The sequence below is a fragment of the Carcharhinus amblyrhynchos genome, chromosome 3 (assembly GCF_965287045.1).
Source record: "Carcharhinus amblyrhynchos chromosome 3, sCarAmb.v2.hapA, whole genome shotgun sequence".
NCBI lineage: Eukaryota > Metazoa > Chordata > Chondrichthyes > Carcharhiniformes > Carcharhinidae > Carcharhinus > Carcharhinus amblyrhynchos.
In genome coordinates, this window is record NC_137326.1 from 61,411,978 (window position 1) to 61,436,605 (window position 24,628).

General features: G+C 45.9%; 1 protein-coding gene across 1 annotated transcript in view; it reads right to left on the reverse strand.

Moving 5' to 3' along the window:
- mst1 (macrophage stimulating 1) overlaps nucleotides 1-24,628 on the reverse strand; it is a 68,343-nt gene that overhangs the window by 2,096 nt on the left and 41,619 nt on the right. The window contains exons 11-16 of the mRNA XM_080184591.1: nucleotides 23,690-23,826; nucleotides 12,858-12,972; nucleotides 10,225-10,302; nucleotides 6,584-6,730; nucleotides 3,397-3,503; nucleotides 2,684-2,823 (exon numbers count right to left, since the gene is read on the reverse strand). Coding sequence (XP_080040717.1) covers nucleotides 2,684-2,823; nucleotides 3,397-3,503; nucleotides 6,584-6,730; nucleotides 10,225-10,302; nucleotides 12,858-12,972; nucleotides 23,690-23,826 — 724 coding nt within the window. The remainder of the gene's footprint in view (nucleotides 1-2,683; nucleotides 2,824-3,396; nucleotides 3,504-6,583; nucleotides 6,731-10,224; nucleotides 10,303-12,857; nucleotides 12,973-23,689; nucleotides 23,827-24,628) is intronic.

Sequence of the window (24,628 nt, forward strand, 5' to 3'; positions counted from 1 at the left end):
CCTACCAACTGAACCTTTCTAACTAACCTCCTATGTGGGACCTTGTCAAAGGCCTTGCTGAAATCCAGGTAGACAACATCCACTGCCTTCCCTTCATCCACTTTCCTGGTAACCTCCTCGAAAAACTCTAATAGATTGGTCAAACATGAGCTACCACGCACAAAGCCATGTTGACTCTCCCTAATAAGTCCCAGTCTATCCAAATATTTGTAGATCCTAACCCTTATCACACCTTCCAATAACTTGCCCACCACCGACGTCAAACTTACTGGCCTATAATTTCCCGGATTTCTTTTGGACCCTTGTTTAAACAACGGAACAACATGAGCCACTCTCCAATCATCTGGCACCTCCCCTGTGAATATTGACATTTTAAATATGTCTGCCAGGGCCCCTGCAAGTTCAAGGTCCGTGGGAATACTCTGTCCGGTCCTGGGGATTTATCCACTCTGATTTGCCTCAAGGCAGCCAGCACCTCCTCCTCTTTAATCTGCAAAGGTTCCATGATCTCCCTACTTGTTTGCCCAATTTCTGTAGACTCCATGCCTGTTTCCTCAGTAAATACAGATGCAAAAAACCCATTTAGTATCTCCCTCATCTCTTTTGGCTCTACCACTTTGGTCTTCAAGAGGACTAATTTTATCCCTCACTATCCTTTTGCTCCTAACATACCTATAGAAGCTCTTAGGATTTTCCTTCTCTTTGTCTGCCAAAGCAACCTCATGCTTTCTTTTAGCCCTCCTGATTTCCCTCTCATTTTTGTACTCCTCGAGCATCTGATCTGTTCCTTGCTGCCTGTACATTTCGTACAACGCTCTCTTCCTCTTAATCAGCATTACAATCTCCCTCGAGAACCAAGGTTCCTTATTCCTATTTATTATGCCTTTAATCCTGACAGGAACATACAAACTCTGCACTCTCAAAATTTCTGCTTTGAAGGCCTCCCACTTTCCATTTACATCCTTACCAGAGAACAGCGTGTGCCAATCCACACTTCCCAGATCCCTTCTCATTTCATCAAATTTGGCCTTTTTCCAGTTCAGAACTTCAACCCGAGGACCAGATCTATCCTTATCCAAGATCAGGTTGAAACTAACAGCATTATGATCACTGGATCCAAAGTGTTCCCTCACACTCACATCCATCACCTGCCCTAACTCATTTCCCAATAGGAGATCCAGTATCGCATCCTCTCTAGTTGGCACCTCTATATACTGATGTAGAAAATTCTCCTGAACACATTTAACAAACTCTACCCCGTCTTAACCTTTAACAGTATGCGAGTCCTAATCTATATGTGGAAAATTAAAATCCCCTACTATCACAACTTTCTGTTTCTTGCAGTTGTCAGCTATCTCTCTGCTGATTTGCTCCTTCAATTCTCGCTGACTATTGGGTGGTCTATAATACAACCCATTAATGTGGTCATATCTTTCCTGTTTCTCAGCTGCACCCATAGGGCCTCTGTAGACAAGCTCCCTAATCTATCCTGCCTGAGTACTGCTGTAACATTTTCCCTGACCAACAATGTCACCCCCTCCCACCTTTTATCCCTCCGCCTCTATCACACCTGAAACATTGGAACCCTGGAATATTGAGCTGCCGGTCCTGCCCGTCCTGTAGCCAAGTTTCACTAATGGCTATAATGTCATATTTCCACATGTCAATCCACGCCTTCAGCTCATCTGTCTTCCCCACAATACTCCTGGCATTGAAATAGACACACCTCAAAACATTATTTCCACCACACTCAACCCTTCCATTTGTGATTTTGTTACGGGAAAGGTTTCCAAAACATGGATCTCTCATCTCAATCCACACTTGGAAAGGATCTTTTTTGAATCAAAACCCTGATTTAATTAAAACCATGTGTCTCGCATTCAGTTAGTGTGTCTCCACCCACTCTGTAAACTTGTTCCTCATTCTCCACACAGTTACCATGTATCCACCCACAATGTAGGCCTGTTTCTCACTCTCCACACGTGTAACGTGTCTCCACCCATTCTGTAGATCGTTGCCTCTTACTGGCTCTGGTGGCAGTAGAGATATATTTTGGAGGAGGCTTCTGACCAAATATGAACAATTAAGGAGCATATCAGCCAGCGTAATGTAATCAACATCCAACTATAGGCAAACTAAAGAGCTGCTCATGACTTATAACATCCCACACAGAGAAAACTGGGACAGACTAGAAGGAACAAAATGTTTTTGGTGATGCTTCTGTTAATAAATCCTGTATGTGGATGACTTACAAAAAGGGGATGTTTGGAAAAATGTCTTTGTGCACTGCGGCTTGTCATAGTCACATGATGGTTGGATGTCGGATGTCACTTTTTGTTAAAGGTTTCGAGGCTACTTATCATGTGGAACAGATACCATTCTGACTGAGCATCACACATTGTCCGTTCAGTAACACTGACACCAAGAGCTCCGTGTCCAGTGAAAGTTAAACGCAGAACAAAGCTCCCCCTAAACTGTCTTTTAAACTATTTGGAGGCCATGTGTAAAATTTAATGTGGATTAGTTGGGGAACAGGGTGCAACCTGGAAAAATGACCAAACTCAAATACTGATACTAGGACTCTGGGTGTGGTTGACTTGAGTTTTCTCCAGTGCGCTGGCTAGAATACACCTTCATCTGCTGTTACTGATCACTGCAATTTGGTCCTGTCCTCGTTTCTTACCTCACATGCTCCAGCTCCCCTCATCTGAGGGCTAGCACAGATCTCAGTCTCTGCCAGATGGCCTCTGTAATACCGATTGCACTCCTTGTTACTCATCACTGGCATTGTCAGAATATTCAGAACAGTTTCATCACCTGTACCTATACATGCAGAGGAAAAAGTGAGGGCAAGGATATGAAAAAAGAGCTAGCACAGCGACTTGGTCCAACAGGTTCTGAAAAGATTAGTCAATGGGAACATTCAGCAAGGCTCTGTTACAGAATCTGGATCATCACACTTTCCCATATATAGTACAAAGCCTCACCTTATGATTCCACACCAGACAGCCCCAGTATTCACCTTCTCACCTCCCAATACTACAGATCCACACATTGGAAATACTGTCTAATCGTACACATCTAGCATGCTTGGTGACCCAAGAGAACATTGCCTACGTGTTGAGGATACAGCATTGTGCCATTTGTAATCAATCTAACTTACAATCTGCTCCTGGTAGACTGGAGAATTAAATGATTGGGTAGAATTTCAGTTTGTGGGCACCAATTACCAGCAATGGAACTCATGCTCCCAGACCAGATAGGAGCTGGGTAACTCTTTTCCATTCCCCAGCATTGCTGATTTGAATTGGTTCGGACCTGTGATAGGTCCGTTTGAGATGCAACCAACACCAGAGCAATTTGAACTCTTACCAGAGTGCTAGAAGCTGTCCTTACCTTGTGTCTCTCCCCAACCTGCTAACTCACATTCGGTGCCTTCAGGAACGATGTACCTCTGAGGGGGTAGACAGATCAAAGCAACCCGAGCATTCAATATGGCAGGCCTGTATGGATGAAAATATTTAGAGAATCCGAGATCAATGCATGGCATCTAATGTTGACTGGGTAATACTACAGTACTGAGGAAGTGGAGTTAACATCTTTCAGATGGGATGTCTCCTCCCTCAGTTGAACGTAAAATATTGAATGGGACTATTCAAGGAAGAGAGAGTTTACCCCACTTTCATGGCCAATATTTAGCCTCAACCAAAACACTGACACAAATTATCTGGTCATTATGACATTGCTGTTTGGGGGAACTTACTCTGTGTAAATTGACTGCAGACTTTTCTATATCATAATAGCAACTACATTTCAAAAAATACTTCATTGGTTGTAAAATTATATAAAGGACCCTGAGAAAGTCCATATATTAACACAAGTCCATTTCTGGCCACAGATTCTGAAATCTACTTCATTGTGCTTCCAGATACCACATCTTCACTTTGCAATTCTTCAATCCTCTCTTAGTGCTTTCAATGTGTTGGTCAGCTGTGCCCCCAGAGGCAGGATCCCTTTGAAACAAACAGACTCCCTCACCAGTGCTCCAGGACTTGAACACCCCTAGAAACTATACCTGCCATTTCTGCTACAAAGTCCCATCAATTCTCTCCCAGTGTCACCCAACCCTGCTACATTCTGCCCTCGTACTGATAATTCTGGCTATCGTCTGTCACTGAGGTATGTTGGTCTGTATGGGACATCCTCAACATAGATATTGGAGTGATTTACTCCTGGAAATTTTGAGAAGGATTTCAGTTTTCTCCAGTAGATCTAAACCAAGCTTGACTATTTGAGTTATTGGGTTCCTTGTGTTTGAATACATGTCATATCATAGAATCATAGAACCCTACAGTGCAGAAAGAGGCCCTTCGGCCCATCGAGTCTGCACTGAACACAATCCCACCAAGACCGTACTCCCATATCCCTACATATTATACCCACTAATCCCTCTAACCTATGCATCCCAGGACACTAAGGGGCAATTTCTTAGCATAGCCAATCAACCTAACCCACACATCTTTGGACTGTGGGAGGAAACCGGAGTACCTGGAGGAAACCCATGCAGACACGAGGAGAGTGTGCAAACACCACACAGACAGTGACCCGAGCCAGGAATCGAACCCAGGTTCCTGAAGCAGCAGTGCTAACCACTGTGCTACTGTGCTGAATTTTTTATTTTGGCTCTAAAGCTAAATTATTTAAAATAATAATTTCTCAGAGAAAGGCTTAAGCACCTTTATCCTAAAAGTTTAAAATTGTGTAAGTGATGATCTTCTGAGCAATTTTTATGGAGAGAGTACAATTTGACAACACACTCCCAAGGTATGAATGTCTAAAAGGCAGCATTGAACAGGCAATGTGGAACGATGTAGGACTATCCAGAACTGCCAGAAAAATGGCACCGACAGCTTTGATGAAGCAGTTAACGGGCAGGAGTGAGGGTGGTGTGGGGGGAGCAGCCTGATGAGTGATGTGGGGTTTGTCTGACAATGTTTGGTGGGGCATTGCCTGATGATTGATGGGAGGGGATGGTTCCTCATTGGTGAGGAGAAGGGGGGCCTGATTGATTAAAGTTGGAGAAAGGACAGGTGGGACTGACCTGATGAGTTACCCAATAATACCAATGGTGCCTGGAATTGTTTAGCCCAGTCTTATATAGTCCATCCCCCACCTCAGTCTTGCCAGACCCTACCTATCACCGACCAGTACAGTGTCACCTTCTTCCCTGTGTTATTGGCTTGTCAAATACATTGCTACGGTTTGTTAATGTTATGTCATACGAACATAGGACTTTGGAACTGGAGTAGGTTATTTAGCCCTTCAAGCCTGCTGCACCATTCATTAAGATCTTGGCTGATTTTGTTGTGTCTCAATTCTACTTTCCATCTGCCCCCCTCACCACTTATAATTTCTCACTCCTTTCAATTATATTGTTATGGTTTCTTAATGTCAATCACATTGTTAATGTTAGGAGAAACAGTTGAGTATTAATTGTCCTTCAGCACATATAAATAGGGGATGGCTGGGACACTGGGTTGAGTGGGAAGAGACTGTGAAACTGAACAAGTCAGTAAACACTTTCTGTAAGGAAAACCCTGTGTCTTGGTTTCAACTTCACCAACCAGTTTGGATCCTGCTAACACTGTGGTCCCTCCTTGACCTCAGGACTCCCTTCTCCAGAACCCCACCACTCACAAATACACAGATTGTCTTTCCAGTGCTCCAGAATCCTCTCTTCCCCATGCTCTCAAGTCATATGACCTTTCACTGATCCCAGATACTCGGACAAACCCCTAGCGATAGACGAGCAACCTATTCTAGGAATAACTAGCTATGGAAACAGATGAAACTCTGCCTTAGTGCATCACAAGGTGCAGGAAGAGAACTGGAATCAGACGAGTGACCATGAAACAGTCATAGAATCATAGAAATCATAGAAACCCTACAGTACAGAAAGAGGCATTTGGATATCGAGTCTGCACCAACCACAATCCCACCCAGGCTCTACCCCCATATCCCTACACATTTACCTGCTAATCCCTCTAACCTACGCATCTCAGTACACTAAGGGGCAATTTTAGCATGGCCAATCAACCTAACCCACACATCTTTGGACTGTGGGAGGAAACCGGAGCGCCCAGAGGAAACCCCCGCAGACACGAGGAGAATGTGCAAACACCACACAGACAGTGACCCAAGCCGGGAATCGAACCCAGACCCCTGGAGCTGTGAAGCAGCAGTGCTAACCATTGTGTTATCGTTGGTTTAATAATGTCCTTTAGGGAATAAAACCTGTGTTTCTAAGGCCTACATGTGATTTCAGTATCACATTTCTGCTCACCTCTCATCTGACCTGACAAACTGCTCAGTTGTATCAAGTAACTACAACTTCACCGTATGTCCTGTGGCAATTTATGATGGTGGCGGCTCACCACCACATTCTAGGGACAGGCAATAAATGTCAGTCAGCCTTGCCAGCAATATCCATCCCGAGGATAACTGAGTTAAATTAAAAAATCTAAACTCCAAAAGACAGGTAGAGAACTGCTAATGTGAACTGCTATCTTATCAGCGTAGGTACCTCTCTAACTCCAACATGATGAGATTGGACTTCTTTGGTCCACACACTGCCTTTCGGATAGGGATTGCTTGCTTATCTGGATCATTTGGCAGGGGATTTTTCAACACAGTTCCCATCCAGGCTTCATAACCCCGTAACTCAGAATAACTAAAAGACAAAAGCACAAATTGAGATATTTTCACATTTCATGATTGATGAAAGGGCGTGTTATCAAGGGGTTGTCCAATATAGGTTCATCAGAGGGGAATATTCTCCTTCGTCCCTTCTAATCTGAAATTGTTTCTATAACGCAGTTCTATCCTCTTGGATACAATTGTGTCCTTATTAACTCACTCAGTCCTGTTGGCCAGAAGCAGAGAAATGATTCACACTCCTGGAGAATTCAGAGGGCAGACAGCCTGCAGATGCTTGAGCTCAGTGTGTTTAGCTTGGTGAGCGGAATGGTACATGGTTAAGCTTTCAGAGCTTTGATGTAGCACCAACCAGCAGCATCACTTTCTCAGAGGGAGGCAAAGGGTGCAAACAATGGGAATGTCCACCGATAGCGACGGGACTAGAGGATCCGGTCCTCCAGCCAATAGCAGGCCATTTCCACAGCCACAAAACATGCCACATGGGAGCGAAGGGCTGGAAAATCCTGTCCAATGTCCCATCAGATGCTCAGAACTGACCCAATGGCGTGTCTCTTTCTCACATCACTATGACCTTTGCAGCACTCTCTGCAGCACAAAGTCCATCCAAGTGGGACAATCATTCATTCTGCTCCAAGTCAGAAAGTGGGCCTCAATCCCCCCAAGGCCATTTCATTCAGGAGCTGATTAGAGAGTGGAGATTTTCACTTATTAACCTGCACTGGATTCAAAAACCCAACCTTGGTCCTGTAAATCATGAAGTGAAATCAGGCATTGTGAAGAAGAATAAGCAAAAGCAATATTAATCACCTCCCATTTAAGGTGTTGAGTAAAGTTATAACAAACTCAGAGTGAAGTCAAAACTTGTTCTACTGATGGGAGGGTCAGTAATCAGAGGACACAAACCTGAAATAATTGGCATGAGAATGCAGAGGGAAATAATCTTTTTTTAAAACAGTGAGTTGTTATGATTAGGAATCAACATGAAAGAGAAGTGGAAGCAGACACAAGGAACTTCCAAAAGACAAGTAGATATTAGTACTGGAAGAGGAAAAATAGGAGGGAAGAAGCAGGGGACTTTGATGAGCTGAATTGTTGTTGCAGAGGGCCAGCACAGACACATGGATTGAATGGCCTCCCATGCAACAACCATTCCACAATTCCAGGATTCAGTTGAAAGGGATAATATTGTTTAGTTGGAGGGAGAAAGCAGTGGAATGGGAATAATTGAATAACTCTTTCAAAGAGTAAATGCAACTGGGATGTGCCAAAGGCCTTCTTCTGTGCTGTGGTACACTATTATTCTATGGCAGAAACAGAAATTAACTTCTGAAGGCAGCAAAAAGGCCAATAATCTCCCTGATCTTTCTCTTCCTTTACAAATATTATTTTTACTCAGGGACCAAAATTCTTCAGGAGTCTCACTGGCCTCCCCAAACAGGACAGTGGAAACCTATGAGAAATGACAGGATTCCTGGTTGGGTCAGGAGCCCAGGTCCCAGTATTTAACTCACCATTTACCAGGGAATCTCTACCCTGTTGAGGTATAGTGAAGGAGAAGAAGATGAAGATTGAGGGACTGTCTACACCAAACTCCACAGCATACACAGCTGTGGACCAAGAGCTGGAAAATGGGATTCAAATAAGTAGGTGCTTGATGGCTGGTGCAGGCATGAAGGGCAGTTCTCCCACTGGAGGGTATCATGGCACAGTGAGGGTCCTCCCACTGGAGGGTATCATGGCACAGTGAGAGACCTCCCACTGGAGGGTATCACGGCACAGTGAGAGACCTCCCACTGGAGGGTATCATGGCACAGTGAGGGTCCTCCCACTGGAGGGTATCATGGCACAGTGAGAGACCTCCCACTGGAGGGTATCACGGCACAGTGAGAGACCTCCCACTGGAGGGTATCATGGCACAGTGAGGGTCCTCCCACTGGAGGGTATCATGGCACAGCGAGAGAACATAAGAACATAAGAAATAGGAGCAGGAGTAGGCCATCTAGCCCTTCGAGCCTGCCCCGCCATTCAATAAGATCATGGCTGATCTGTCGTGGCTCAGTTCTGCTTTCCCGCCCTCTCCCCATAACCCTTAATCCCCTCTCTTATCAAAAACCCATCAACCCGCGTCTTAAAAATATTTAGCAAGGCAGCCTCCACCACTTCAACGGGCAGAGAATTCCAGAGATTCACCACCCTTTGAGTGAAGAAGTTCCTCCTCAACTCCGTTCTAAACCGCCCCCCCTTTATCCTGAGGCTGTGCCCCCTAGTCCTACTGTCTTTTTTGAGCGGGAAGAGTCTCTCCACCTCTATCCTATCCATCCCATTCATCATCTTATACGTCTCAATGAGATCTCCCCTCATTCTTCTAAACTCTAACGAGTACAAGCCTAGTTTATTCAGCCTCTCCTCATAGCTCAACCCCCTCAACTCCGGTATCAGCCTAGTAAACCTCCTCTGCACTCCCTCCAAGGCCAAAATATCTTTGCGCAGGTGTGGCGTCCAAAACTGCACATAGTACTCCAGCTGCGGCCTCACCAATGCCCTATACAGCTGCAGCAAGACCTCCCTACTTTTATATTCAATCCCCCTCGCTATGAAGGCCAGCATCCCATTCGCCTTCCTGACCACCTGCTGCACCTGCAAGCTGGGTTTTTGCGACTCATGCACAAGGACCCTGAGGTCCCTCTGCACCGTCGCCTGCTGCAGTTTTTCGCCCCGTAAGTAATAGTCCTTCCTACCATTCTTCCTACCAAAGTGGACCACCTCACACTTGCCAACATTAAATTCCATTTGCCATTTCCTGGCCCATTCGCCCAGCCTATCTAGATCCTTCTGCAGACTCTCCACGCCCTCCGCACAATTTGCCGTTCCCCAATCTTGGTGTCATCAGCAAATTTCGACACCCTACACTCGGTTCCCTCCTCCAGATCATCTATATAAATGGTAAAAAGCTGAGGCCCCAGCACCGACCCCTGGGGCACTCCACTAGTCACCATCCGCCAATCCGAATAGCACCCGTTGACCCCCACTCTCTGCCTCCTATTTGACAACCACTCACTGGACCACTCACTGGAGGGTATCATGGCACAGTGAGGGTCCTCCCACTGGAGGGTATCATGGCACAGTGAGAGATCTCCCACTGGATTTTATATCTGGCAGGAAACGAAAGGGTCTGAGTTTCTGATTTATGCCTGGTTGGGATGGCTGAACCACACAGCAATATTTCTTAATTTTTCCTATCTCCTGCAACATTGGTACTTTGACCATCTGAAATATCTCTAACTCTGGCCGAGAGGAGGGATCAGCCTGAGATCTAGCCAGGGGTCTTCCACACCAGTATCCACCAATCTTCTAATCTGTATCACGCTGCATGGGGCATTTACAAAGTGAGCTTTACAGCGTGTTTCCTATTTCACACCCTACACCAAAGACCACGGTGCAATCTGAGAGTATACTCGGTGATCCTGCACAGTGAGGAGTCAATTCCAGAAACGGTCAGACCATTACCAGGAGGCAAAGCACTGCTTTGTGCTGATGACCCAATTCCTGTTCACAAGGGACCCGCCACAAAAATGTTTTCCTTCCCTGAAAAGAAAAGAAAATAAATTTAAACATGTTGAATGAAATCAACAGAATTGGTGAGAGAGCACAGGAAAGAAATATTCCACATGAATTCCCAAACGTTGACAGCTGTTTGGACAGATTCCTGGGTGTTTTATCACAGGGCCCTCCACCCCCACACACCCACCATTGACCGCTCAATGCAACCATCCTCACAGAATCCCCGCCTTCCTCCACCAATCGGAAAGTGAACTGCCCCTCTTTGGTACTTGATTGGATGATTCTTGACAGTCAGTTCTCCCAAAAGTAAAATACTGCAGAAGCTTGGAAATCTAAAAGCAAATCAAAAAATGCTGGAAATACTCAGCAGGTCTGGCAGTGTTTGAGGAGAGAGAAACAGAGATAACACTTCAGAGCTGTTCAGCTTTTATCTGAAGAGAAATGTATGAACGATAAACAGGTTTAATCCAAGTGGAGAGGCAGGGAAAGGTGGAGCAGAGCAAAAGCAAAGGTCTGTGATAGGGTGGACGGCAGAAGAGATTAAATGATACAATCGATGATGGTACAAGGCAAAAAGAGATGGGTTTTTTTATTCTATCATGTGCTGTGGGCATCATTGACAAGAGCAGCACTTATTGCCCATCCCTACTTGCCCATGAACTGAATGGCTTTCTAGGCCATTTCAGAGGGCAGTTAAGAGTCAACCACGTTGCTGTGAGTCTGGAGTCACATCTAGGCCAGACCAAGTGAGGGCAGCAGATTTCCTTCCCTAAAGGACATTAGTGAACCAGATGGGTTCACCTGAAAACAGAAGAAAATGTAAAAAGCACTGCCCCACACAAAAAAGGAACAATGAAGTGGGGATAGGGGTTATAATGTAAAACTGTTGAACTCAATGCCTGTAAAATACCTCCTGGAAAAATGAGGGGCTGTTCATTGAGCTTCATTGAAACACTGCAGCAGGCCAAGGACAGAGGTGTCAGCGTTGGTGTGAGACAGGCAATGATCTGGAAACTCAGAATCACATTTGCAAATTAAACAAAGGTGTTCTGTAAAAGGGTCACCAACTTATGTTTGGTTTCTCAGATGTACAGGAGAGTGTATCAGCAGCAGGAAGTGTAAGATACTAAATTGAAAGAAGCAGAAGTGAATCATCTGAAGCATCTGAAGTCTTGCAGGGTGAGGAGGGAGGACATAAATTGGCAGGTGTTGCATCTCCTAAACTTGCATGGCAGGGTAGCATGAGAAGGTGAAGGTGTTTTGGGATGACTGAGGAATGGATCAGAGTGCCTTGGAGGAAATGATCTTTTGGGAATGCTGAAAAGGGACTGGAGGATATGTTTGAAATGGCACCACGTGAGAAGTGGTGGAAATGGCAGAGGATAATGCATCAATTCAAGCTGGGGTAGAAGGTGAGGACAAGGAAACCCTATCATTCTGGGAGCAAGAGGAAGAGGTGAAAGCAGTAACATGGAAACTGGAACAGAAGCAGTCAAGGGCCCTGTCTGAGGGTAGGAAACCTGAGGAAATCCTCAGCTGAGAAATAAGGAAAACATATCTGAAGTGCTGATATGGAATCTTGCATCTTTGGAACAGGTACAGTGGAGATGGAGAAACTGGGAGAATGTAATATAGACTTTATAGGAATCGGGAAGTGAGGAGGTTTTGCCAAGGAAGCTATGGAAGTCTCTGGATTCATAGTAAATATTGATCAACATATCCCAGAAATGGAGAGAGAAAAGTTGAGCAAGAAAGGGGATATGTTGGAGATAGATAATGTGAAGACAAGGGAAAGGTGGAAAATGAAAGCACAGTTGATTAAATTTAGCCCTCTCTCCTCATCTTCAATTCAAGATTAAAGCATTCAAAAAAAAGACACTAGTTTTCATGTCACATAATGATTTTCATAAGAATTGTAAGCGCTAGGAGCAGGAGAAGGCAATTCAGCCCTCGAGCCTGCTCTGCCATTTAATACGACCATGACTGATCTCATTTCAGTCTCAACTCCACGTTCCTGCCCATTCACCATAGCCCTTCAAAACCTTACTAATTTAAAATTTGTCCATCTCTGCCTTAAATTTTTCTCCCAGTTTGTTTATATTAGAGAGGTTGACCTTTAATTCCTGCATTAAATTATTGATTTGGCCTGTCCTTATCTTCAGATTTTTGTAAGCCCTGATTGCAGAGGACAGACTAGGACACTCAGGAGCTCATTCTAACACTAGCCCATCTGAGCCAAATATTGGTGAGATGCTGAACTGCTTTTAAAATTGATCATCTGCCTGGGAACAAACACTGCCTTGTGCGAGCAGAGCTGGTAGTTACTCAGAGGTTGGAATTTTTGGCTGGAGTTCTTCAGCTGTTCATGCCCTGCCACTGCTGCCAGTGAGAGCAGAGAATTCAGTGCTCAGCCAACTGCAGCGGGATTGGAGAATCTCAGCTTTGAATGGAGTTAGAGAATCCAATACCTTTTCTATTCATGCAGAGAGGTGTCATCTATGACGGAGCATGTGAAGCCTTGAGGCTGCACTCTATACCCTGGAAACCTGACCCCCCTGACCTGACCCTGGTCACTTTACCTGTTGCGAAGGCTCACGGTCCAGGGTGAGTTACCAGGTCGACCTCCTATCATCCGACTCTTACTCAAAATAGGTCGGTCTTCCCGCCTACCACAGGAGTCAAATTCGACTGACTCTGAAAAGTGAGCAAAAAACAGCATTAACCACATGGTGCAGACATGACCCAGGGACTGAACTTACCCAGGGGATGCACCCACCTTAACTTTGACACACAAACCATGGAAACACCAAAACTAATTAGAAGCCCAAGGAAGTTCACCCCATATTCTCCATAGAGAAAAAATACTGATATTAAAGGTTCAATCATTGTGGTGCAGGACTGTATCCTGATATTAAAGGTACATTCAATGTAGTGCAAAACTGATAATAAAGATATTGTAACTGTGGTGTAGAACTACATTCTTATACTAAAGGACAGTTATCGTGGTGCAAGACTGCACTCTGATATTAAGGGTACAGTCATTGTGGTGTGGGGGTGTGTGCTGCCGTTCAAGTAGGGAGAGCCAAAAGGAATATAGTGGTAGTAGGAGATGGAATAGTAAGGGAGGTTGACATTGTTCTCTGTAGCACAGAACAAGAATCCAGACACCCTGTTATCTGCCTGGTGCAAGGGTCTGGGATATTTGCTGAGGGCTACAAAGGAAATTGCAGTGGGAGGAGGAGGATCCTGTTGTTGTGGTCAATGCAGATACCAACAACATAGACAGAATGAGAAAGAAGATACTGCATAGTCAATGTGTGGAGCTAAGCACCTAGTAAGAATCTCTGGATTATTACCTGAGCCACGTGCAGATAAGATTAGGGAAATGAATATGTGGATCAAAGACCAAATGTGGGGGAAATGGGTCCCAGTTTGTAGGGCACTGGCACCCGTACTGGGGATAGTGGAGGCTGTACCACTTTCTACATCTGAACCATGCTGAGGCCGGTGGTCCAATGAGCCACATAATGAGGGAAGTAGAGTTTTAGACAGAATAGTGGGACAAAAGATCAAATTTGGGAAGATGTGGTAAATCAACGAGTAGAGACAAGGCAAGAGACGAGGGTACCAATATACGAAATGATAAACAGATTGTGACAGGAAGAGACAGAGACTACAAAAAGACAAGGCCAGACATTATAAAAATAAAATAACAAAACTAAAGACTCTGTATCTAAGTACATGTAACATTGGAAATCAAAACAGATGAATGGATAGCATAAATATAAATAAATAACTATGACCTGATGAGCATTTCAGAGACATGGCTGCAGGATGACATAGAGGGTAGGATTTTCCCACCGCTTTACGCCAGTTTTACAGCAGGAAAATGCTATAAATTTGGACATAAAGCAGCTAGAGTGAATGGTGCCGGTTTTCGTGACCAACAGGATTTTATGGCAGCTGAATTTCTGGTGCAATCAGCCTCTCACCGGAACTGGGTGAGAGGTTGGTTAATTTATTTAAATTTATTGAAATATACATTTTAATGTGTTTAGTGAGCCCAGCGCTCAATCATCCAGGCTCACTTGCCTTTATGGCCTTGCTAGGAGAAGTTCTTGCCAATGAGGAATTTACCTGTTCCCCATGAATAGGGAACAGTCGTGTTGGCCTCCCTGGTGGAACTGGAAACCATTGAGCCCTCCAGGGTGGCCGAGGGCTAGGCAGGGGTGCCCCTTGGGCAGTGCCAGACTGACACCTTGGCAATGCCAGTCTGACACCTGTGCAATGCCCACTGGGCAGTGCTAGGGATGGGGCGAATTGGGGGTGGGGCCTATTGGTGGGTGGGACCAAGGAGGCAATGCCAGGGGACAGAGCCAATGGAGTTGTGGCATGTGGGGGAGCAGGGCCCACTGCCTCTGTGCATGCGACAGGTGGGGGAGGGAGGGGGTCTGCGATCAGTGGGGAGGGAGGGGGTCCGGAACTGGTGGGGGCGGGAGAGGGTCCCTGATTGGACCACCACTGTTGCCAGGGGTTGGGGAGCTATTTGAGGCTGCCTGCAGTAGCAGGGGCCTGACAACTCTCTCTTTATCTCAGACCCCTGCTACTGTGCACGCACATGTGTAACGTCAGAGGTCTGTACATGCGCAATACCTCCCTCTACTGGCTGTCTGGTGAGTTAAATCCCGCCACACCCTTCCTGGCCTAAAGCAGACTAGACCAAAATTTTGCAGAGTGCGTAAGATTGGGCCTTAAAACTCACCCAAAAAACAGGTCCGAACTCTCCCACTTTCATGCCCACCCGAACTTAGACAAAATCTCATATTATTACTTGAATATTGAAGGGTATCTAACATTTAGGAAGGACAGGAAATGAGGAAAAGGTGGAGGCATGGCTCTGCTAATTAATCATGGTATTAGCACATTAGGAAGGGGTGACCGAAGTTTAGGAACTCAGGATTAGAAGCGATTTGGGTTGACATGATAAATGACAAAGGCAAGAAGTCACTTGTGGGATTGGTGTACAAGCCCCCTAATTGTAACTACACAGTAAGACAAAAGAGCTAATTGGAGCATGTTGGAAAGATCAAGTGGTAATCATGGGGGATTTTAATCTAAATGTAGACTGGAAAAATCAGATGGGCAAAGGTAGTGTGGGTGAGGGAGGGAGGATCTCAGCAAAATTGCAGTCACCAGGGAAGCAGTGCTGAGCAAAATGTTGGATCTGTGGGCTGAGAAATCCCTAGATCCTAATGGACTTCATCCTAGGGTCTTAAGAGCAGTGGCTGGTGACATAGTTGATACGTTGTTTCTAATATTCCAAAATTCTCTAAATTGAGGGAGGTTCTATTAGCTTAGAAAATAGTGACAATTCAAAAGGGGGATAGAAAGCAGAAAATTAGAGGCTAGTTAGCTTAACTTCTCTCACAGGGAAAATGTTAGAAACTATTAAGATGTTATATGAATCATAGGATCCCCACAGTACAGAAAGAGGCCATTCTGCTCATCGAGTCTGCACCAACCAAAATCCCACCCAGACCGTACCCCCATATCCCTACATATTTACCCATTAATCCCTCTAACCTATGCATCTCAGGACGCTAAGGGCAATTTTAGCATGACCAATCAACCTTACCTGCACATCTTTGGACTGTGGGAGGAAACCCGTGCAGACACAAGGAGAACGTGCACACTCTACACAGACAGTGACCCAAGCCGGGAATCGAACCAGGTCCCTTGAGCTGTGAAGCAGCAGTGCTAACCACTGTGCTACCGTGCCACCCATGGTAACTTTGATAAGTTAGTCAGGCAGAGTCAAATGATTTTGTGAAAGGGAAATCATGGTTAATCAATTTGTTGGAGTTCTTTGAAGGAGTCACGCATGCTGTGAATAAAGGGGAACTGATGGATGTACTGTAATTAGATTTCCAGAAGGCATTTCATAAAGTACGACACCAAAGATTATTATGGAAAATATAACTCACAGTGCAGAGGGTAACATATTGATATGGATAGAAGATTGGCTAGTTAGCAGGAAACAGAGAATAGATATAAATGGGTCTTTTTCTAGTTCTCAGGATGTGACAAGAGGTGTGCCACAGGGATCAGTGCTCAACACTTTACAATTCATTTATGTGACTTGGATGAGGGAATGTTATTTTTGCTAAATTTGCTGATGACACAAAGATAGGTAGGAAAATAAGTTATGAAGAAGATGTATGGAGGCTAGAAGGGGACATAGATAGGTTAGGTGAGTAGGCAAAGATCTGGCAAATGGAGCACCATGTGGGAAACTGAATGGTAGAGCAGGCTGAAGGGGCTGAGTGGCCTATTCCTGCTCCTAATTTGTATGTTTGTATGATAGATGGATCAAGTGAAGGTGAGGGAGGGATGGAAATTTGAAGCAAAGTTGATGATTTTTTCCAATTCAAGGTGAGAGCAGGCGGTGGCAATGATATAGTCATCAATGCACTTGAAGAAGAAGGTGGGGATGTGCAGTGCCTGGCTAGCACTGGAATGAGGAATGTTCCACATGCTCCATGAAAAGGCAAAGTTTGTTAAAATCTTCCCCGACTAACATCTTCCATCAGGAGGAAGTGTAATCTGGTTACCGAGCTTCCTGACAGCAGAGAGAGGTTCCCCCTCTATCAAAAACCAATAGAGTTTTGAATTCCTCAATTACATCTCCCTGTAAACCTATCTGCTTTAAATAGAACAATCCCAGCTTTTCCAATCTCTCCATTTATTTAAAGGAATCTCATTAAATTTGACCAGATGGAGGATAGAAATTCAAAACTAGCCAATGTAACCATGGAGACCAGCTTTGCATTGCACACTCAGCTACTTATCCTCAAGTACCTGGATCTTCCTTGTTTGTTGGTTTGGATTGTCCTTCTGTAATTGAAACAGATGATCATTGCATAATTAAAGGTGTACAACTCAAAATCAGCAGACAATTTTGTGTCTTTAAATTGCAATCTTGGAGGATTCCCATACCAATATGTCTAAGATTCAAGAGGATTAGGGAGTTGGTCATCTTCCAGCCCCTCAGCCTAAAAATCACTAGTTACCAGGAACAGGAGAGAGGAAAGCAGGGCAGAGGACTATAACTTCAGCCCTCTACCCCTCCCACTTTCCCGATTCTTTCCAAGTCTTGGGGCCAACTGTGTGCAGTGAGATAAGAAGCACTGATGTCCAGATGACCAGACCAAGTCTACCCATTCTACAAATAATCTCTTGTGCCTGTACCACAGGAGGTCATTGGTTTCAGCAATACACAACACCAAACCTGTATATCTAGTGCCAGTCACTCACTGTTTGCTTATAATACAGTACACCTGTATGCCTGTAAGACAGGACATTCTTGCCTGTACTGTGGGACACTCTGCTTGTACTCTGAGACACTATCATTGTGCCTGTTCCCAGGTGAACCAATCACTGTACCTGTAGTATGGGACACTTCTTCTGTGCCTGTACTGTGGGACACTCTCACTGCACCTGTACTGTGGGACATGTGCTCTGCGCCACTATTGTGGGACACACTTTCTGTGCCGGTGTGGTGGGACACTCTGTGTCTGTACTGCGGGATAATTTCTCTATGCCTGTACTCTAGGACACTCCCTCTTTGCCTGTACTGTGGGACGCTGTCACTGCACCTGTACTGTGGGACACTCTCTCTGCACCTGTACAGTGGGACACGTGCTCTGCGCCACTATTGTGGGACACACTTTCTGTGCCGGTACTGTGGGACACTCTGTGCCTGTACTGCAGGATACTCTGTCTGCGCCTTTAGTGCCGGACACTCTGTGTCTGTACTGCGGGACACTTCCTTTGTTCTTTGTGTATTCTAGGACACTCCCTCTGCACCTGGACTGTGGGATACTCTCACTGCACCTGTACTGTGGGACACTGTCTGTACCTGTACTGTGGGACACACTCTCTGCGCCTGTACTGTGGGACACACTCTCTGCACCTGTACTGTGGGACACACTCTCTGCACCTGTACTGTGGGACACACTCTCTGCACCTGTACTGCGGGACACACTCTCTGCACCTGGACTGTGGAACGCACTCACTGCACTTCTACTGTGGGACACACTCACTGCACCTGTATTCTGGGACATTCCCTCTGCACCTGTACTGTGGGATATTCTCACTGCACCTGGATTGTGGGGTATTCTCACTGCACCTGGACTGTGGGACACTCTCATTGCATCTGTATTGTGGGACACTCTCATTGCATCTGTATTGTGGGACACATGTTCTGTGTCAGTACTGTGGGATACTCTGTGCCTGAGATCAATAGACCTTTGCATGGCCTAAGTCCTGCCGACTACGATTCCTGTGGTGGGCGAGATGTGAAAATTCTACCCACTATCTCTGCGCCTGTAATTTAGGACACTATTTCTGCACCTGTAATGTGAGACACTATCGCTGCACCTGGAATGTGGGACACTCTCGATGTGCCTGTAATGTGAGACACTATTGCTGCACCTGTAATGAGGAGCAGTCTCGCTGTGCCTGTAATGTGGGCATTCTCTCTGCACCTGTGCTATGGGACACTCTGCACCTGTACTACAGGACACTTTCTCTGTGCTTGTACTCTGGGACACTTCCTCTATGCCTGTAATGTGGTACACACTCTCTGCAGGACATTCTGCGCTTGTACTGTGGGGTACTCTGTCTGCGCCTTTAGTGCAGGACAGTCTGTGCCTATACTGCGGGACACTTTCTCTGTGGCTGTACTTTGGGACACTCCCTCTGTGCCTGTACTGTGGGAAGTCTCACAACACCAGGTTAAAGTCCAATATGTTTATTTGGTAGCAAAAGCCACTAGCTTTCAGAGCACTGCTCCTTCGTCAGGTAAGTGGGAGTTCTGTCCACAAACAGGGCATATAAAGACACAAACTCAATTTACAAAATAATGGTTGGAATGCGAGTCTTTACAAGTAATCAAGTCTCAAAGGTACAGACAATGTGAATGAAGAGAGTGTTAAGCACAGGTTAAAGAGATATGTATTGTCTTCAGACAGGACAGTTAGTGAGATTTTACAAGTTCAGGCAAATCGTAGGGGTTACAGATAGTGTGACGTGAACCCATGATCCCTGTTGAGACCGTCTTCATGTGTGTGGAACTTGGCTATCAGTCTCTGCTCAGCGACTCTGCGCTGTCGTGTGTCGTGAAGGCTGCCTTGAAGAACGCTTACCCGAAGATCAGAGGTCGAATGCCCGTGACCACTGAAGTGTTCCGCAACAGGAAGAGAACAGTCTTGTCTGGTGATTGTCGAGTGGTGTTCATTCATCTGTTGTCATAGCGTCTGCATGGTCTCCCCAGTGTACCATGCCTTGGGACATCCTTTCCTACAGCGTATCAGGTAGACAACGTTGGCCGAGTTGCAAGTGGATGTACCGTGTACCTGGTGGATGGTATTCTCACCTGAGATGATGACATCCATGTCGATGATCCGGCACATTTTGCAGATGTTGCAATGGCAGGGTTGTGTGGCATCGTGGTCACTATTCTCCTGAAGGCTGGGTAGTTAGCTGCGGACAATAGTTTGTTTGAGGTTGTGCGGTTGTTTGAAGTGGGGATATGGGGATGGTCTTGGCGAGATGTTCGTCTTTGTCAATGACGTGTTGAAGGCTCCAAATATGTCATAGATCCTCCGCTCCGGGGAAGTACTGGACAACGAAGGGTACACTGTCCACTGTGTCCCACGTTTGTCTTCTGAGGAGGTCGGTGCGGTTTTTCACCGTGGCACATTGGAACTGTCGATCGATGAGGGCATCTTTCAGCGTCTGGAGGTGTCTGTTGTGATCCTCCTCATCTGAGCAGATCCTGTGTATACAGAGGGCTTGTCCGTAGGGGATGGCTTCTTTAATGTGTTTAGGGTGGAAGCTGGAGAAGTGGAGCATCGTGAGGTTATCAGTGGGCTTGCGGTACAGTGCAATGCTGAGGTGACCATACTTAATGGAGATGCGTGTGTCCAAGAATGTAACCGATTCCAGAGAGTAGTTCATGGTGAGTCTGATGGTTGGATGGAACTTGTTGCTGTCATTATATAGTTGCTTCAGTGATTGTACACCATGAGTCCAAAGGAAGAAAATGTCATTGATGTATCTAGTGTATAGTATCGGTTGCAGGTCCTGTGCGGCGAAGAGGTCTTGTTTGAACCTGTGCATGAAGATGTTGGCATATTGAGGTGTGAATTTGGTCCCCATGGCTGTTCCGTGTGTCTGGATGAAGAACTGGTTGTTGAAGGTGAAGACATTGTGGTCCAGGGTGAAGTGGATGAGTTGTAAAATTGCATCTGGAAACTGACAGTTGTCGGCATTGAGTACTGAGGCAGTTGCAATGCCATCATCGGGGGGGGATGTTGGTGTAGAGCGCCGAGACATCCATAGTGACGTGGAGCGCTCCTAGTTCAACTGCTCCATGTGTGCTGAGTTTCTGTAGGAAGTCCGTAGTGTCGCGACAAAAGCTGGGGGTTCTTTGTACAATGGATTTCAGGATGCCTTCGACGTAGCCGGAGAGGTTCTCACACAGGGTCCCATTGCCTGATACGATGGGACGGCCGGGTGTGTTTGCCTTGTGTATTTTGGGGAGGCAGTAGAGATCTCCAACGCGGGGAGCACGTGGGATGAGAGCATGGAGGGTGCTCTGAAGGTCTGGATCAAATGTCTTGATCAGTCTGTTGAGTGGACGGGTGTGTTCTTTGGTCAGATCTGTACTGTGGGACACACTCTCTGTGCCTGTACTGTGGGACGTTCTCACTGCACCTGTACTGTGGGACACATACATTGCAACTGTACTGTGGGACACTCTCTCTGCACCTGTACCATGTAGGACATTCTGTGCCTGTACTGCGGGACACTCACTATGTGCCTGTACTGCGGGATACTCTCTGTGTGCCTGTACCATGGAACACTCCCTCTGCACCTGTAAGGTGGGACACTATCTGCACTGTAATGTGGTACAATGGGTGGGATGTTCTGGCTGCACTCGCCCCAAGACTGGAAAATCCTGCCTGAGATCAACGGATTGTTGCACAGTCTATGTCACACCCGCTATGATTCCTGTGAATGGCAGGTCAGGAAAATTCCATCCACTATCTTTGTGCCTGTAATGGGGAACACTCTTTCTGCACCTGTAATGTGGGACACACTCTGTGTGCCTGTAATGTGGGATAATATCTTTGCGCCTGTAATATGGACAATGGGTGGGGTTTTCCAGCTGCACTCATCCTAAAACTGGAAAACCCCACCTGAGATCAACAGACCTTTGTATGGCCCTTGTCCAGCCCATTACAAATCCTGTGGTGGGCCAGTCAGGAAAATTCCAACCTCTATCTCTGCACCTGTACCATGGGACACTCTCTGTGCCTGTACTGTGGGACACTCTCTCTGCACCTGTAATGTGGGACACTGTAACTGCACCTACAATGTGAGACACTATCTCTGCTACTGTACTGTGGGACACTATCACTGCACCAGTAATGTGGAACATTATCTCTGCACCTGTAATATGGGATTTTGTAATTTGGGACACTATGGGCTTGATTTTACCATTTTCATTCTAAGTGCTGAATCTGGGCGCATTTGAGATCTGACTTGGAAATCTTTTCTCAGGCTCCCCCATACGCATTCAGCCTGAAAAAAAAGTCACAGGTCCCATTCACGTTTTGGGCAGGGCTTAGTATGCCCGAAACAATCGGAGGTCTGAATTGCGCATGCGCATTTAGAAAGAAATTTGAAAAATCACGCCCAATTCAGATCGTTCCCGGGCGCAGAAAGCAGAGAAAGCAGCCTGGGAGTGAAAAGCGGGAGTGATGCCCTGCAGACATCACTGTCCCCCTTATCCACCCACTCCCCCTCTGCTATCCAGACCGATCGCAACCCTCTGCCCCCTTCCCCTCACCGATCGCCTGTACAGTGGCAGAGGACCCCCTGCCCCTCCACCAGAGATCCATTTTACCTGCCTTCCTCCATCTCCCCCCAGAGAATGATCTGGCCTCACTCATCCCCCTCCTCCCCAAAAGAATGATAAGGTCTCACTATCCCACCCCACCCCCCCACCCAAGAGAATGATCTAGCCTCCCCCCCTCACCCCAAGAAAATGATCTGGCCTCCCCCCTCTCACCCTTAGAGAATGACCTGGCCTCACTCTCCCCAGTGTGGAGATGCGGCATTGGACTGGGGGTAAACACAATAAGAAGGCTCACAACACCAGGTTAAAGTCCAACAGGTTTATTTGGTAGCAAAAGCCACTAGCTTTTGGAGCGCTGCCCCTTCATCAGATAAGTGGGAGTTCTGTCCACAAACAGGACATATAAAGATACAAACTCAATTTACAAAATAATGGTTGGAATGCGAGTCTTTACAGGTAATCAAGTCTTAAAGGAGGTCAAGGAGATGTGTATTGTCAACTGGCCTCAAACAGGATCTTGGGTTCATGTCACACTACCTGTAACACCCATGACTTGCCTGGGCTTGCAAAATCTCACTAGTTGTCGTGGCTGGAGACAATTTTATGAACAGAACTCCCACTTACCTGATGAAGGAGCAGCGCTTCAAAAGCTAGTGGCTTTTGCTACCAAATAAACCTGTTGGACTTTAGCCTGGTGTTGTGAAACTTCTTACTGTGCTCACTTCTCCCACCCCCCCCCCCCCCGCCAAAGAATGATCTGGCCTCACTCCCTCTTCCCCCACCAACCAGACAATGATCGGCCCTCCTCCCCCCCTCAACCAGACAATGACCAGGCCTCCCTCCTACCCTCCCCCCACCCCACCAGAGAATGATCTGGCCCACTTCCCTGCGCCCCCCTCCCTACACCCCCCAATCTGAGTCAGAGATCCATTGGAAGCTCTAAACTTGCCTCTTCAGCGCCACGTTCAGACTTTTATTCAGCATGTCCATTTCAGCACAATTCTGGATCAATGAACGCAGTGGTAAAGGGGGAAATGCTGATAAAGTTGGGCGGGCAGTTCATTAATTCAATTTAAATACATGCAAATATATTTAAATCGCTGTTGTGCCCGTTTCGGGCACGAATTGGATCGCAACCACTCCCGGGTCGTGGTACAGTGGCCATCTACGCGGATGTGCGTCTTTACAACATTTATGCGCGTATGGTAAAATCGGGCCTATGTCTGCACCTATAGTGTGGGGCACAAACTCTACGCTTGTAATGTGTGGCACTATCTCCATGTCTGTAATATTGGACAGCGTCACTGTGCCTGTATTGTGAAAAACAATATCCTGTAAATAGCAATATATTTGCCTGTGCTCTGGGATGCTAGCTGTGAAGTAGTGTACATTTGCCCTGTGATCACAGCTGTACTACTCGTATTGAACCAATGTTTGAATTTGGATTCCCATTCAGCCCGTGAAGAACAATAGTTTCTCTCTTACTACAATTACGGATTGCGCAATAATCCCATTGCACTTTGGGATTTGTGGTGTAACACCAGGGTCCGTGACTGTCACCATCAGGGTTCCGACAATGGTTTTCCTGAAGTCCAGCATTAGGATGGGTCTCCGGAGTGACTCTATGGGAAAGGATTGAGAGGGAAATGTTAATCCATTGTCTTCAATTCAAGGCACACATTGAACAATAATCTCAATAATATACAGCAATGCTGAAATTGACCCAAATCACAGTAATAAACATAAACCCTGAAGTTACAACAACCCCAGTAATATATAGTAACAACTGAAGTTAATAAGTCGCATGCTTTCCAAAAATAATACTGATTTGAGAATATTATTATTCCCAATAATAGACACCAATTAACACTAACCCCAGCAGTATACACAGCCCTTGTAATTAATACTAATCGCAGTAATATACACAGCCCCTGCAATTAATACTAATCTCAGTAATATACACAGTCCCTGTGATTAACATTAACCCCAGTAGTATAAACAGTTCCTGTGATTAACATTAACCTCCAGTAATGCACAGTCCCTGTGATTAACACTAACCCCAGTAACGCACAGTCCCTGTGATTAACACTAACCCCAGTAACGCACAGTCCCTGTGATTAACACTAACCCCAGTAACGCACAGTCCCTGTGATTAACACTAACCCCAGTAACGCACAGTCCCTGTGATTAACACTAACCCCAGTAACGCACAGTCCCTGTGATTAACACTAACCCCAGTAACGCACAGTCCCTGTGATTAACACTAACCCCAGTAACGCACAGTCCCTGTGATTAACACTAACCCCAGTAACACACAGTCCCTGTGATTAACACTAACCCCAGTAACACACAGTCTCTGTGATTAACACTAACCCCAGTAACACACAGTCCCTGTGATTAACACTAACCCCAGTAACACACAGT